This window comes from Callorhinus ursinus, unplaced genomic scaffold, assembly GCF_003265705.2.
Source record: "Callorhinus ursinus isolate GAN/ISIS: 27379988/994484 unplaced genomic scaffold, GSC_fseal_2.0 scaffold78, whole genome shotgun sequence".
In the NCBI taxonomy this organism is placed as follows: domain Eukaryota; kingdom Metazoa; phylum Chordata; class Mammalia; order Carnivora; family Otariidae; genus Callorhinus; species Callorhinus ursinus.
Window position 1 is genome coordinate 4,514,425 of NW_027397140.1, and position 13,450 is coordinate 4,527,874.

General features: G+C 33.3%; 1 protein-coding gene across 5 annotated transcripts in view; it reads left to right on the forward strand.

Moving 5' to 3' along the window:
* The window catches only part of UBE3A (ubiquitin protein ligase E3A), a 98,644-nt gene that overhangs the window by 63,879 nt on the left and 21,315 nt on the right, over nucleotides 1–13,450 (forward strand). For all 5 annotated transcript variants that reach the window (XM_073887400.1, XM_025852087.2, XM_025852088.2 and 2 more), the window contains 2 exons: nucleotides 1,443–2,689; nucleotides 11,740–11,884. In XM_073887400.1, coding sequence (XP_073743501.1) covers nucleotides 1,443–2,689; nucleotides 11,740–11,884 — 1,392 coding nt within the window. The remainder of the gene's footprint in view (nucleotides 1–1,442; nucleotides 2,690–11,739; nucleotides 11,885–13,450) is intronic.

A 13,450-nucleotide genomic window follows, 5' to 3' on the forward strand; every position in this document is an offset into this window, starting at 1 on the left:
TAATACAGACTGCAAAAATAATAGTAATAAGTTGCAAAAACAGTCAGCTTATCTTATAAAATTTTTATTACCAGGAAAGTACCAAGAAGGATTAGGCATAATTTAGACAGTCTACTGGTATTTTAAAGACTTTGAAGGCAAGATGGGGAAAGGTGAGAAGCTTCTTTCTGTATTAGTAAGGATCAACTATACTGCAATATTAAGTACATACCAGAAAGCACTAGCTTATTAAACAAGTAGGAATTTATTTCTAGCTCATCTAAAAGCCATGATATTCTGGGTTGGCTTCTAAGTTCTGCTTCACATAATCATTCAGAAATGGTGCTGTAGGGTGCCTGGGAGGCTCAGTTGTTAAGCGTCTGCCTTCAGCTCAGGTCATGGTCCCAGGGTCCTGGGATGGAGCCCCACATCAGGCTCCCTGCTCGGCAGGAAGCCTGCTTCTCTCTCTCTCCTACTCCCCCTGCTTGTGTTCCCTCTCTCACTGTGTCTCTCTCTGTCAAATAAATAAAATCTTAAAAAAAAAAAAAAAGAAAGAAAGGGTGCTGTAGTGACATTGTTATCTTCAACACATGGCTTCCAGAGCATCCTGGGAGCATCATCCCATTAGCAAGAAGGAAAAGCCTTGGCCTGAAAGTAGCACTTAACCTTAAAAACGGGAAAGCTGGGAGATGTGGTTCAAATCTGCCCAGAACTGGAGAGGAAAAAGATTTTGGTGACTACATAGTAATCTGTTTCACTTGTCTGCTATAAGTTGCCTTCTACTATATTTTGTATTACTCTCTCTCTATTTCCTGTTTATTCCAACCTGATTCCTGGCTACAGATGGCAGTGTTTGTCAACTTCAGATCTCATGAGAAATGGTATAGTAAAGTTTTCTCAGTCACCCACAGAATGATCACCCTGGAAAAAACTAAAAAGGAAGACTCAAAAGGAACCAGTTTGATTTTAAGATACATAAAAGGAAGACAAGGGCTTTTTCCCAGAGGATGCTGAAGGAACCTTTCTTGCCTTCCTCAGTCTTTTGAGAAGAGTAGTGAAATAAGAAAGAAACATCTCAGAAGAATAGTAGTGTTTCTGCTCTAAAGTGAGGTTGTAAGAGGTGTATTGTGATGAATCAAATCAGCACATGATTGTCTTGGTTCATATTTATAAATTAAAGCTACATGTTAATTTCCACTGTGATTGTGAAGAGTTTAAACTCATTAAAAGCTACATATTATTGAAAGAATGTAAAAGAATGGGTGAGGTTGTTGCAATTAATAGTTCATTGACAAAAATAAGTATATATATTTTGTTGACTCTAAGTATTAGGTATGTTTTAAAAAGAGTTGTAAGTCATAAATGGTATTAAGTACAAAATGGCTGTTTTACTTTACACTAGAACTTAAGACAAACTAAACATACTTACAAATGATCTCCTTTTTTCTTCTCTAATTTTCTAGATGTGACTTACCTAACAGAAGAGACGGTATATGAAATTCTTGAATTATGTAGAGAGAGAGAGGATTATTCCCCTTTAATCCGTGTTATTGGAAGAGTTTTTTCTAGTGCTGAGGCATTGGTACAGAGCTTTCGGAAAGTCAAACAACACACCAAGGAAGAACTGAAATCTCTTCAAGGAAAGGATGAAGACAAAGATGAAGATGAAAAGGAAAAAGCTGCATGTTCTGCTGCTGCTATGGAAGAAGATTCAGAAGCATCTTCTTCAAGGATAAGTGATAGTTCACAAGGAGATAACAACTTACAAAAATTAGGCCCTGATGATGTGTCTGTGGATATTGAGGCCATTAGAAGGGTCTATACCAGATTACTCTCTAATGAAAAAATAGAAACTGCTTTTCTCAATGCACTTGTGTATTTGTCACCTAATGTGGAATGTGACTTGACGTATCACAATGTATACTCTCGAGATCCTAATTATCTGAATTTATTCATTATTGTAATGGAGAATAGAAATCTCCACAGTCCTGAATATCTGGAAATGGCTTTGCCATTATTTTGCAAAGCAATGAGTAAGCTACCCCTTGCAGCCCAAGGAAAATTGGTTAGACTGTGGTCTAAATACAGTGCAGACCAGATTCGTAGAATGATGGAAACATTTCAGCAACTTATTACTTACAAAGTCATAAGCAATGAATTTAACAGTCGGAATCTAGTGAATGACGATGATGCTATTGTTGCTGCTTCAAAGTGCTTGAAAATGGTTTACTATGCAAATGTAGTGGGTGGGGAAGTGGACACAAATCATAATGAAGAGGATGATGAAGAGCCCATCCCTGAGTCCAGTGAATTGACACTTCAGGAGCTTTTGGGAGAGGAAAGAAGAAATAAGAAAGGTCCTCGAGTGGACCCACTGGAAACTGAACTTGGTGTTAAAACTCTGGATTGCCGAAAACCACTTATCCCTTTTGAAGAGTTTATTAATGAACCACTGAATGATGTTCTAGAAATGGATAAAGATTATACTTTTTTCAAAGTAGAAACAGAGAACAAATTCTCTTTCATGACATGTCCCTTTATATTGAATGCTGTCACAAAGAATTTGGGATTATATTATGACAATAGAATTCGCATGTACAGTGAACGAAGAATCACTGTTCTCTACAGCTTAGTTCAAGGACAGCAGTTGAATCCGTATTTGAGACTCAAAGTCAGACGTGACCATATCATAGATGATGCACTTGTCCGGGTAAGTTGGGCTTATGCTTAAAAACTGGTACTAGAATAAATACCTAATATTGGGGAGATTGTAATACAGTTCAGTGAATTCATTTTATAAGTAACTGTTTGAAAAAAAATATGGCATTATATGGTATAGGAATATATGGATGTTTTTGTATTATAAGTTGTAAATATTATACTTTTGTTGTTCCTGTCCAAATTTATAAATGTGTTCCACAAAGTATTGGTTGTCTTGAATAATGATCACTCTCTCTTTGAAAAATAATAGATTTTCTAAATATTGACAACTAACCCCAAAAGTTTCAAGTGGATGTTGGGAAAAGACCGGAGCACAGGAGCAAGGGCATGTGGAGGTACCCAGTAATAAGTATGAATATCAAATCTTAACTGGGAGGAGTGGTACAATAAAATCATACTATAAAATAACAAGTGGTGTCCAAAAATTGCATGATATAAAATTTAGAGTTGCATTATCATGAAGGTGAAGTGATCTGGGTAGTTTGGTGAGTGCTGCTAGTAAGAGTTCCTGCTGGATCACTCAAAATGCCCCTGTAGAACATTGCCTGATTGTGATATTTTCTTACCACTTAAATATATTGAAGTTGGTTGCAACTACTAGGAAAACAGCAGCCATTCCAGGAATCTTGAAGTTAATGGTGCTTTGTATCATCACCCCAATCCAGGGAGATTGAGCTGGGAGAATATTGGGAACACAAGGGGGGTACCCACCTTCTAACTTACTGTTTCTCCAGATTGGCTGCCTTTTGTTAATTCCTTGCCTCCACAGAAAATAAGAATTTTAGTGCCCCCATTTAAGAATGCAGGCCTGGCCAGAAAGACATAAACCAATTGCCAGTCATGTACCAAAATTTGCATTTGTCCTACGATGCTTTATCACAGGTTGTTTGTGTGTGTGTTTTTAAGGTTTTATTTTTAAGTAATCTCTACACCCAATGTAGGTTTTGAACTCAAAACACCAAGATGAAGAGTCCCATGCTGTACCAGCCAGGCGCAGCCCCTTTATCACAGTGTTTTATTGTATTCATGATACTACATAAACCCATCATTACTAGTTCTTTTTTGTTTTAACAACTTCAAGTAAAATTTGATGTCAAGTAAAATTAAGATACAGTCAACGTTCCATACTAATAAAAGATAAGAACCCACGACACAACTAGGAAATAGTGATACTTACTTTAAAGTATATTTTAGTTTTAGGATAGATTTGTCTATTCATAAAACTGTAAACCAGTGGAAAAAGTTGTTTGACATTTCAGAAATTTAAAAGTTGCAAAAATTGTGTGCCTCTTCTGTTTGTTACTGGTTTTTAAAAACACCAAATATATTTCTAGTGTTGAGGAAAGAGTACATTATTTAAGCAACTCAAACAGTTTTTCAACAGAGGCAGAATGAGGCATTAATTATTTGGAGTAATTATCATTTCTTGGTTTCTGGTGCTCTTTTTATTTTACTCTCTTAGTTTTGAGCTACATAAATAATTAATAATAACTGTTTATCAGGCAGCCAGCAACTTACTTTACATAGGTTAGCAGAATGATAGGGTATCATATAAGGATGTGAGTGATGTTTTGTGAAAAGTACATTGAGGTCTATCTATGAATTTCGATTGTTAGAGCAGAACTGCAAATCCTGAGACCATACATTTTATGTTTGGCTTCTTGGGTTGGGATCCTTTCATCTGTTTCCAGTAAAAGCTATGCCTACCTTTAAAAAAGCAATGAAATTACTCTCTATAAGATTAATCCAGAGTTAGAAATAAAAAAAATTATCCACCTTCATTATCTGCCTTCAGCTAAGAAATCTACCCAACCTTATTTTCCTTCTCCTGCCTTATTTCCCACCTTGCTTAGTAAAGCAAGGCTAAGAAGCAACGAAAGTTTAAGTACTTGTTGTGTACTTATTTTATCATCTAGAATTTTGAGGAAACGGTCATTTCGGTTTATAAGGCCTTTTTTTAAAGCAGGTTTTAGAGTAAAACTGTGAACTTCTTAATTATACTGACAGTTTTTTTTAGTGGGTTCTGCTTAATTCTGTCAAACCTGAATATTATAATTTGACCAGTTTTAAATCAGGATTCACTAGATAGTATCTGTACTTGAATATTACCAGTCCACAAAAGCAGTTTGCTTCAGAAATCTTGTGTGAGGCACTTTGTTAAGCAGTAGAGATGTAAAGGTGAATTATGACCACTGAAAAGCTTAGGGGTGCTAAATGTTCATACTAAACAAATTTTACTCTTTCCTTTTTTCTTTTTTTTTTTAAATAACAATGTGAAAAGGTTAGAAAAATTAAAACATCAAAATAGCCCTGTGAGTCAGTCAAATTGATACTCTTTTTAAAAAAAAATATTCATAGTGGTGTGATTATGATAAAGTCATACTATTTTAGTAACAAAGTAGAAGGTTTACTTACAACAAGAAGTAGTTTAAGGTCATCCTCTCAGCCAAACTCTCAAAAGTACTGATGGATTTTTAACATCTTATTCCTCAAGGATCTGCTTTGTTTTAAAGCCTTTTTATTCTATAACAGTTTGGCAAACAAAATAAACCTATTGACTGCTTTTTATGACCTGCTAATTTGAACTACAGAGTAGGGTTGGGAAGAGAAGAGGAAATGAGAATTGTGGTGAGCTCAATATTAATAATTAAATAATTAAAGTTATAGAATTGTAGACTTTAAGAGCTAAAAGGAGCCTTGGAGTTCATCTACTCATTAGTTTACAAATGAGGCCCAGAAAATAGTGACTACATATATGACACTCTTGAGTATGTTTTCTGTTAGGTCCTATTGTAAGGCTGACTGGCATGGTGGAGAAGGGAGGAGTAGTACCTTCCATTAATTACAGTTTTTTTTTTTTTTAAGAAAACTCTGTTCCTCATTTTCATGTTCCATGTAATTAGAATCAGACTAGCAAATTATTTCCTAACTGGAATTTTTAGAGGAACTGGGTTTTGTTTGTTTTAAAGATTTATTTATGAGAGAGAGAGAGAGAGAAAGAGCATGAGTGGGAGGGGCAGAGGGGAAGGGAAAGAATCTCAAGTGGATTCCACACAGAGCCCAATGCGGGGCTTGAGATCACGACTTGAGCCCAGACTAAGAGTTGGACCTTTAACCAGCTGTGCCACCCAGACGCCCCTAGAAGAACTGTCTTTGATGCCAGCTGAAGAATTAGTGTTTACAATATTTTATTGAAACTTAGATATGTTGATTGTAGGACACACTTATTTTCTTACTACTTTTAGTAATAGGAAAAAATGCTGGCCAGTTATGTTGTGAAATGCTACCAGTTTTATGATATATCCTGATTTCAGAGATGTTAAAATGTGAAAACAGAGAAATGAATTGTAGAATCAGTGAAATATGGTAAACTATAAGTTGCCTTTTCACAATTAGGTGTCTCAGAATCATTTAAGAACTACCCCACACTTGTAAATTATTGCAGTATTTCTCCCTAGGACTTATTTTCACTATTTGTTGTTGTTTCTTAGAAAATAGTACTGTGATACTCATGGGCTCACTTGAATTAAAACAATCAAACCATGATAAGGCTTTTACAGTGTTATACTAATAACATTTGTCTATTTGTGTATTCTTTTAAAAGTAGATAATTTGTCATTTTTCTTAGACATAGCATTTCCAAAGGAAAAGGGTATGAAAAATTTTTTTCATTATTTTTATTTTAGGAGATTATGTTAGGAGAGGACGAGTATTATTGAAGACAATATTGCCATCTGTGACATACCCCAAACTGCCTTCACATCTGAACGGGAAATATGTTTTTAAAAAAATTCCAAGGTTCTACCTTCTAGAGATTCAGTGTAGGAGTTCTGGTGTAGAGCCTAGGAATTATATTTGTGGTAGTGCCCCCAGATACTCTGATAAAGCCAGACTGCAAACCAGTTTCGGGAAGATGGCTATTGGTACAGTTTATATATCCACATTTATTGAGGCCATTTTTATATACAAGTCCCTGTTTAGGAAACTGGCAGTCTTTGAGAGGATGATGAAAACAGCAGGTTTAGAATAAGGATTGTTGGTGGTGGGCGACTTGGTTCAGATTAGTCAGGGAATCCTAGAATTCTAAATAGGGATCTAAAGACTGAAAGGAAAGCCTGAAATGGACAACTGTATAGGAGAGTCCAAAAATATGAGCTAGTATAGGATAAAGTCCAAAAATATGAACTGGAACAGATCAAGGTGATAGACAACAAATGAATACCCTGCTACCAATTGGTTCTGCTCAATCCCCTTTAAAAAATTAAAATCATTTTTTTCTGGGCTCTAACAGTGCTCTATATCCCAGTCCCCACCATTTTCCTTGGCAAACACCCTTAGTTATTATTGAAATAAAACTTGATTCTTTTATTTAACAATTGACCTACAGTGCTTTAAGAATAAGATTATCCTGTGCTGCCCTGAGTATGATTTAATTGTATCTTGTACATTCACTGTATTGTGCTTAATGCAATGACCATTATTGTTTTTTTAGTTTATTTAAAATGAAGAACTTCGTGCCTAATTTATGTCCTCAGAGGAGATTAAGAGAATGAGGTAGATCTACTTAGATTCTCATTATCATATAATTAAAACAATGAAATTGTCAAACTCCTTAGCTCTATATGTGAGAAAAAAGAAACTCAGAGATTCTGGCCTATAGAAATTAATGGCAGAATTGGAAGTAGAATTCAGGGTTCCTGGTCTCACAAGCAGATGTGATTATATGATATGGCTGTTACCCAAGCATCTAAACTTTATTTGTAAGATATAAAAAACTGCTTCATCTGTTTTTAGAGAAATGAAAAAAAATAAATATATCTGGATAATCTAAAGATCTTATTCTAGCCAGTAGCTTAAAGGTATAAACGAAGTGTTTATAACCGTAGATTGTAGTAAGTTGACTGAAGTTGCTTAAGCCAGCCATTCTTAGAGAGCCTAGGTATTCTTAAGTATTAGCAAGGTCTATTTTGTATGACTACTACTTCTACTTAAATATCTGTACCATTAATGAATTTTTTTTCAATTATGGATAAAGATGACTTTATCATGAGTAATAGTAGCCCAGAATACTGTAAGATTTTAAAGGATGGGTTTTCCTTTTGACTTTTGTAAATCTGGCAAGTATATTTTTATATTAAGATGTCATCCTACCTAGGTATTCTGGGAATGCTTTGATACTAGATCACTTTTTTAAAAAATGATCTCTCTAGGATTTCATCATCATGGCCAATTAAAAGTTCAGAAATTGAAAATCGTTTTGTCCAACAATTGATGAAATCAAGAGTCTTAGTAAGAAGAGGAAGTCATATAAGGAAGAGGTAGATGTCATTACATCCAGTCTATTTTTGTTTATTTTTCCCCAACAGTCTGTCTTTTGCAAGTCTCCATATTAAATTAATATACCCTCCTTTAAGAAAATCTGTATATAAAAATACAGGTCTATATACTAAATTATTTCAGTTCAAGGATGCATATAAATTCTCCTTTTCCGAATGAATGTTCACTGACATAGTCTTTTTAAGTTTCCAAATATCCTGCTGCATTCAAGACAGCTTTGATTTTCAAAATTCTGTTTTAAATGGTATATATGTATTACAGAAAGTGATAACACCTTTACCGTTCAATTCTTAAATCATTCTCTAATTGAACAATGGGTCAGAAGTAATTGTTTTAAGAAAAATAAATGCAGTCCATTACTTAATAATGGCCTTTGTCAAAATGATAACTGGTAAATTTTATGTTACAATTAAAAGTAAAAATTGTTTTTTAAAGGTAGGCTACCTATGTATACATAAATGATAAAAGTATTAACAGAACCACTTAATATATACCTGAGAATGATAATCTAAAATAGATAATAATGGAAAATTTTTACCTGCAGAGTTCAGTTGCTACCTATTTTTCAAATCATTCTTTTTACATATTTGCATTTGACCTGATTAAAATACATATTTATTGTAAAAAAAAATAATTAAAAATACAGAAAAGCATAAGTAAGAAAATAATACTCAAATAACTACAAAATATATTTAATAACATTTAATTATGTGTACATTTATTATGTACACAATTATGTGTACATAATAAAATAATATATAAAAATATAAAGAATAAATCTCAAAAAAGATTATTGCTAGTCATTGAGAGCAGGAAGGCATAGTAGTTAAGAGCTTGCTGCCTGGATTAGAACTCTGTTCTACCATTTACTAATACTGAAAGCAAGTTATTGAATCTCTCATTACTTTGGGGTCTTCATCTGTAAAATGGGGTTATTATTACCAGCCACATAAGGTTGTTGTGAAAATGAAGTGAATTGATGTATGTAAAGGGCTTAGAATAGTCCCCTGCACATAAGTGCTATATTATTATTGTTGTGTTATTGTTACTGAAATATTTTTTTCTGTAATGTCTGGGTTTGGTTTTCAGGCAAGCCTGAAAAAATTTTTAGTACAAGTTAAAGTAACAATAACAACAAAAGCTAGTACTTAGAAGGCATTATTGTACAGGGAATTCATCTAAGTGCTTCACGTGTATTTATTTCTTCTTAATACATCATTCTCATTTTATAGATGAAACTAACAAAGAAAGCTGTATGTTTACAATTGTAATTATAGAACATCGCATTGAATTATTTTGGCCCTCGGGGTGGGGAGCAGAGTGAAGATTGGTGGAGATGGACAGACAGTAATATTTAATACTAAGAATGAAGATAAATTTGTTTCAGTGTCATATAAAGTGTCTCTGGTGGAGCTAAGACTGCAACACATGGTCTCTGAATCCTGTAGAAACAACACCAAATCCTTTAAAAGATACAATCACATTGATAATGGAGTCTGCTCTCATTTATGAATGTTAAAGAGGAAGAACTATAGGAAGCATATTTAAATATCAGATAATCATTTTTTTCACCTTGGAATGCATTATACTTTTGATATAAGCAGGTTTGTCTTTGTGTTATAAGGACATATATAAACATTGACTCATATTCCTTTAACACCTAGGCAGGTGGGAACTGGAAGAAGGAAACTAGGAATGCGTTCCATGGCAATATAGGATGTTGGCGTGATGGGTAAACCACATTGGAGCTGATAATTCTAATTTAGTTCTCAGCATTCTTTATTTTCTGTGGCTTGAAACAGGTTTCCAACTGGGACTATTTTTCCCCAAGGTTATTTTCAAAACTTGGGACAAGGCTATAAAACCAAATTGTGAATCTTTTGTTCAAAGATAAAGTTGTTTTAAAAGGTTCTAACATGATGTGTTATCTTAATATTGCCCATTCTAGAACACTTTGCTATATATTTTTATTAAACCTTCACATCTTTTCAGTATGGAGAGTACTATTCCTTTTTTTTCTTTGCAGATGAGGAAACTGAGGCTTACCTGAGTCGCTTGCTAAAATTTAAAGTTTAAAAGTGAAGTGATAGTTGGAACTAGTATACAGAGTATTCTCAGTCTCCACAACACTCTGTCACAAAAATGAGTTATCCTAATACAACTTGGCGTAAAAATGATTTTGTAAATATTAGAGACCATTGTTGTACAGGACATTTTTTAAAGCTAAAGATTCTAAAGTCACAATTACAGAATCCAAAAGTTGAAGATATCTAAGAGATCATTTCAGCCTTTGTTCTTAAAACCTTTTTGACTGTAGTCCCAAGTTAAGATACTTTGCATAGCATTAGGTACACACATGCATATCTGTCTGTACATATAATTGAAATAGAAGTTTCATAAAACAGTAGATGCCATTACTATGTGGAATACATTCTTTTTCCTCCCATTGTTGGTTTTAAACCACTAAATGAATTGGGCTACCCACTAAGGAGGTTCAGTTGGCAGTTTGAAAAACATTGATCTAGGGCAACTGACTTGATTTATGAATTCATGAGATTTTATTTTATTTTTTATAGATCTGCTAGGATGTCCAAACCAGTGCTATTACCTAAAGTCATTACTTTAGGACTGTAGTACAGTTACTTTGTTGATGTTTGGATTGCTCAAAATCATTTTTAAAATTCTAGTTGGACTAGTTGGAGTAACGAACACCCTTAAATATTGTTTTGGCAGATTTAGAAAATTTTTAACAGCCAAATGGCATTTAAAGTCGATGTAACAAGGTGGGTGATCAATAGGCATGCTGTTAGTAAATATCAGATACAATTAAAAAAATGCAGTGTAATTATTTCACATTAGAATCTGGTGTGGATTTTCTGATTAATCTCTTAATGACTGAAATCAGTTACTATTTATATTATTCTATAGATAGACAAAAAAGTATCTGGTAAAGATTTATAGTTAAAAAATGCTAGATACTAGATTTTGATAACTGTTAGTAAGAAATTAAGAGTAAGGATATGAGCAAGCGTATATCTCATCTGCTTTCAAAAAAAAGTGTATATGAGATGTGTTGTGATCCATTAAGAAGTGGCAATTTATAATAAGCATTATAAGAGACCATAAATTGTTTCCCTATTTATTCAGTGTGTTTTTTCTCTTAATTGAAATTATTTTATTTATGGCTGAATGGATTAATAAGACCTAATTCCTTAGTTTCTATTCTATTAAACATAAAGAACTACTAGCGAACAAATTTGAAGTCAAACTTTTATATTCCATTGTCTTTGTTGAAATGATTTAGTTTGAGTTCACTTATGTATTTGGCTGTCTTGACTCCTTTCCATGTCCTAACCTTACAGCCCAGGTGTTATACAGAAGTAACAAAAAAATCTCATTTTAATTTCCTACTATATGTTAATTTCATCACAAATCAGTAGTTAGAAAGTAACCTTTTATAAATCTATGCTGGTTTCTTTACTGTCCTATTTTTCCATTATCTGTGAGACTGAATCTTTGCCTTTACTGGCTTTTTACCAGTTTGCTTCCTGTTTCCATTTAAAACAGACCAAAAGTCAGTATTTTTTATTTGCTCCATAGCCCTATTCCTTGTTTTTATTTTTTTGCTTCTCATTTTTATTTTGCTTTCATCCTTAAACTGGCAGTCATCTTCTTTTCACTTTATCTTTTCACTCATTGTAGCTAGAGATGATCGCTATGGAAAATCCTGCAGACTTGAAGAAACAGTTGTATGTGGAATTTGAAGGAGAACAAGGAGTTGATGAGGGAGGTGTTTCCAAAGAATTTTTTCAGCTGGTTGTGGAGGAAATCTTCAATCCAGATATTGGTAAATATTTTAGTGATATGATCATGATGTCATATCTTTTTGAATTAAGGATTTGTTTACCAGTGTTTACAAATACTCAGTTATGAAGAACAGTTAATAGGGTTTGGTATCACTTTCCTAGAATCACAGATACTGACTGAATTTGTGGGTTTGGGCGACTGATATGCATCACTTATTTATTCAAGTTCTTATTTAGATTACTTAGCCAAATATTTTACTACAGGAAATTACCTCTTAGGTAAATAAATTGAAAACACTTTAGAATGGTACATTAGAACAATTGAAAGATTTCTTTGCTCTTTTTACTCTAAACATTCATCAGACTCACAGCATTTCTGAAGTAAGAGTTTCATACAACAGTGTCTAAAGAATATTGAGAATGTCTCACAAGTGTATCATGCTCAAAGTTTGGAAACCCTCACTGGTATCAAATTAATTAGGTTTTTATTTGATACAGAATTTCATGGGGCTTAATATTACAGTACTTTCCCAAACTTTTTGAACTCCAGAACCCTTTTTCCACCCCACATCTAATAACATTTGCCTCCCAGAAATGTTTTTTAGTGAACAGTTTCGGAAAAACTGATCTACATATGTCAGTCTGAAAGTGAAGAATTTGAGTTTTACTGATAGACAAAGTAGATAAAGTAGAACTGGTAAAAGACTGCAGCTTCTTGGATTGTATTCTTAACTGGGTAGTTCTGAACTGATTTGAGTTTCTATAATATAACCACTGACTTGGTTACTTAGGTTTGCTTATTTTTAAAACTGAATGCATGACAGTTACAGGAAAAGGATTCCACTAAAGGTAACTGTCAGAATTGTGAAGAAGGTGACATAGAATAATGCATATATCCTTTCCATTAAGCTTTGAGAATTGAGCTTGTTGATTCTCAGTATATACATGAATTGACTTTTCTATTATTCTTAGTTGGTCATATATATACATTTATGTAAATGAAAGTAGACATTTTGAGTTCATGACACAAATGTAGTTAAGACTATTTTAGCTAGTGTTTATTAATCAGAAGCCTATGTGATTTGCATATAATTTGTTCAAAGTAAATCAAGACACCTAAAACCATACCTTTTTTGTGATTGAAAGTTAATTTGTGAGCTTCTTAGGTTTGGTAAACCTTAGCTCTGGGTTCCCTTGTGTCTCGACACGTTAAACATTAGCTGTAAAGCATACTTACATTATATGCAGAAATACTTTTAAGAGAAAAACATACATTTAATAATTCCACTTGATAGTAAGGTAATTGAAATGATAGCAGTTAAAACTATCAAAAATGAGTATTTTAGAAGAGCCACTCTATGGTGCATTTCTTCCAGTGACTGGCAAAACTGTGCCCAAAATGGAATCACTTTGGCCTTAAAATTATTATCGTTCATACACAGAGATCAGAGTAATGACCTTTGTAATTTATATTCTGATTAATTTGTAGTTTATTGCTCTTGAGACCAAAGACATAAATTTGTGAGATTTTATCAAATTTATTAATTGTAATTATCTTTGACTATTCTTAACTCTGTTAATAACATATTTACAACTGAATGAAGTTT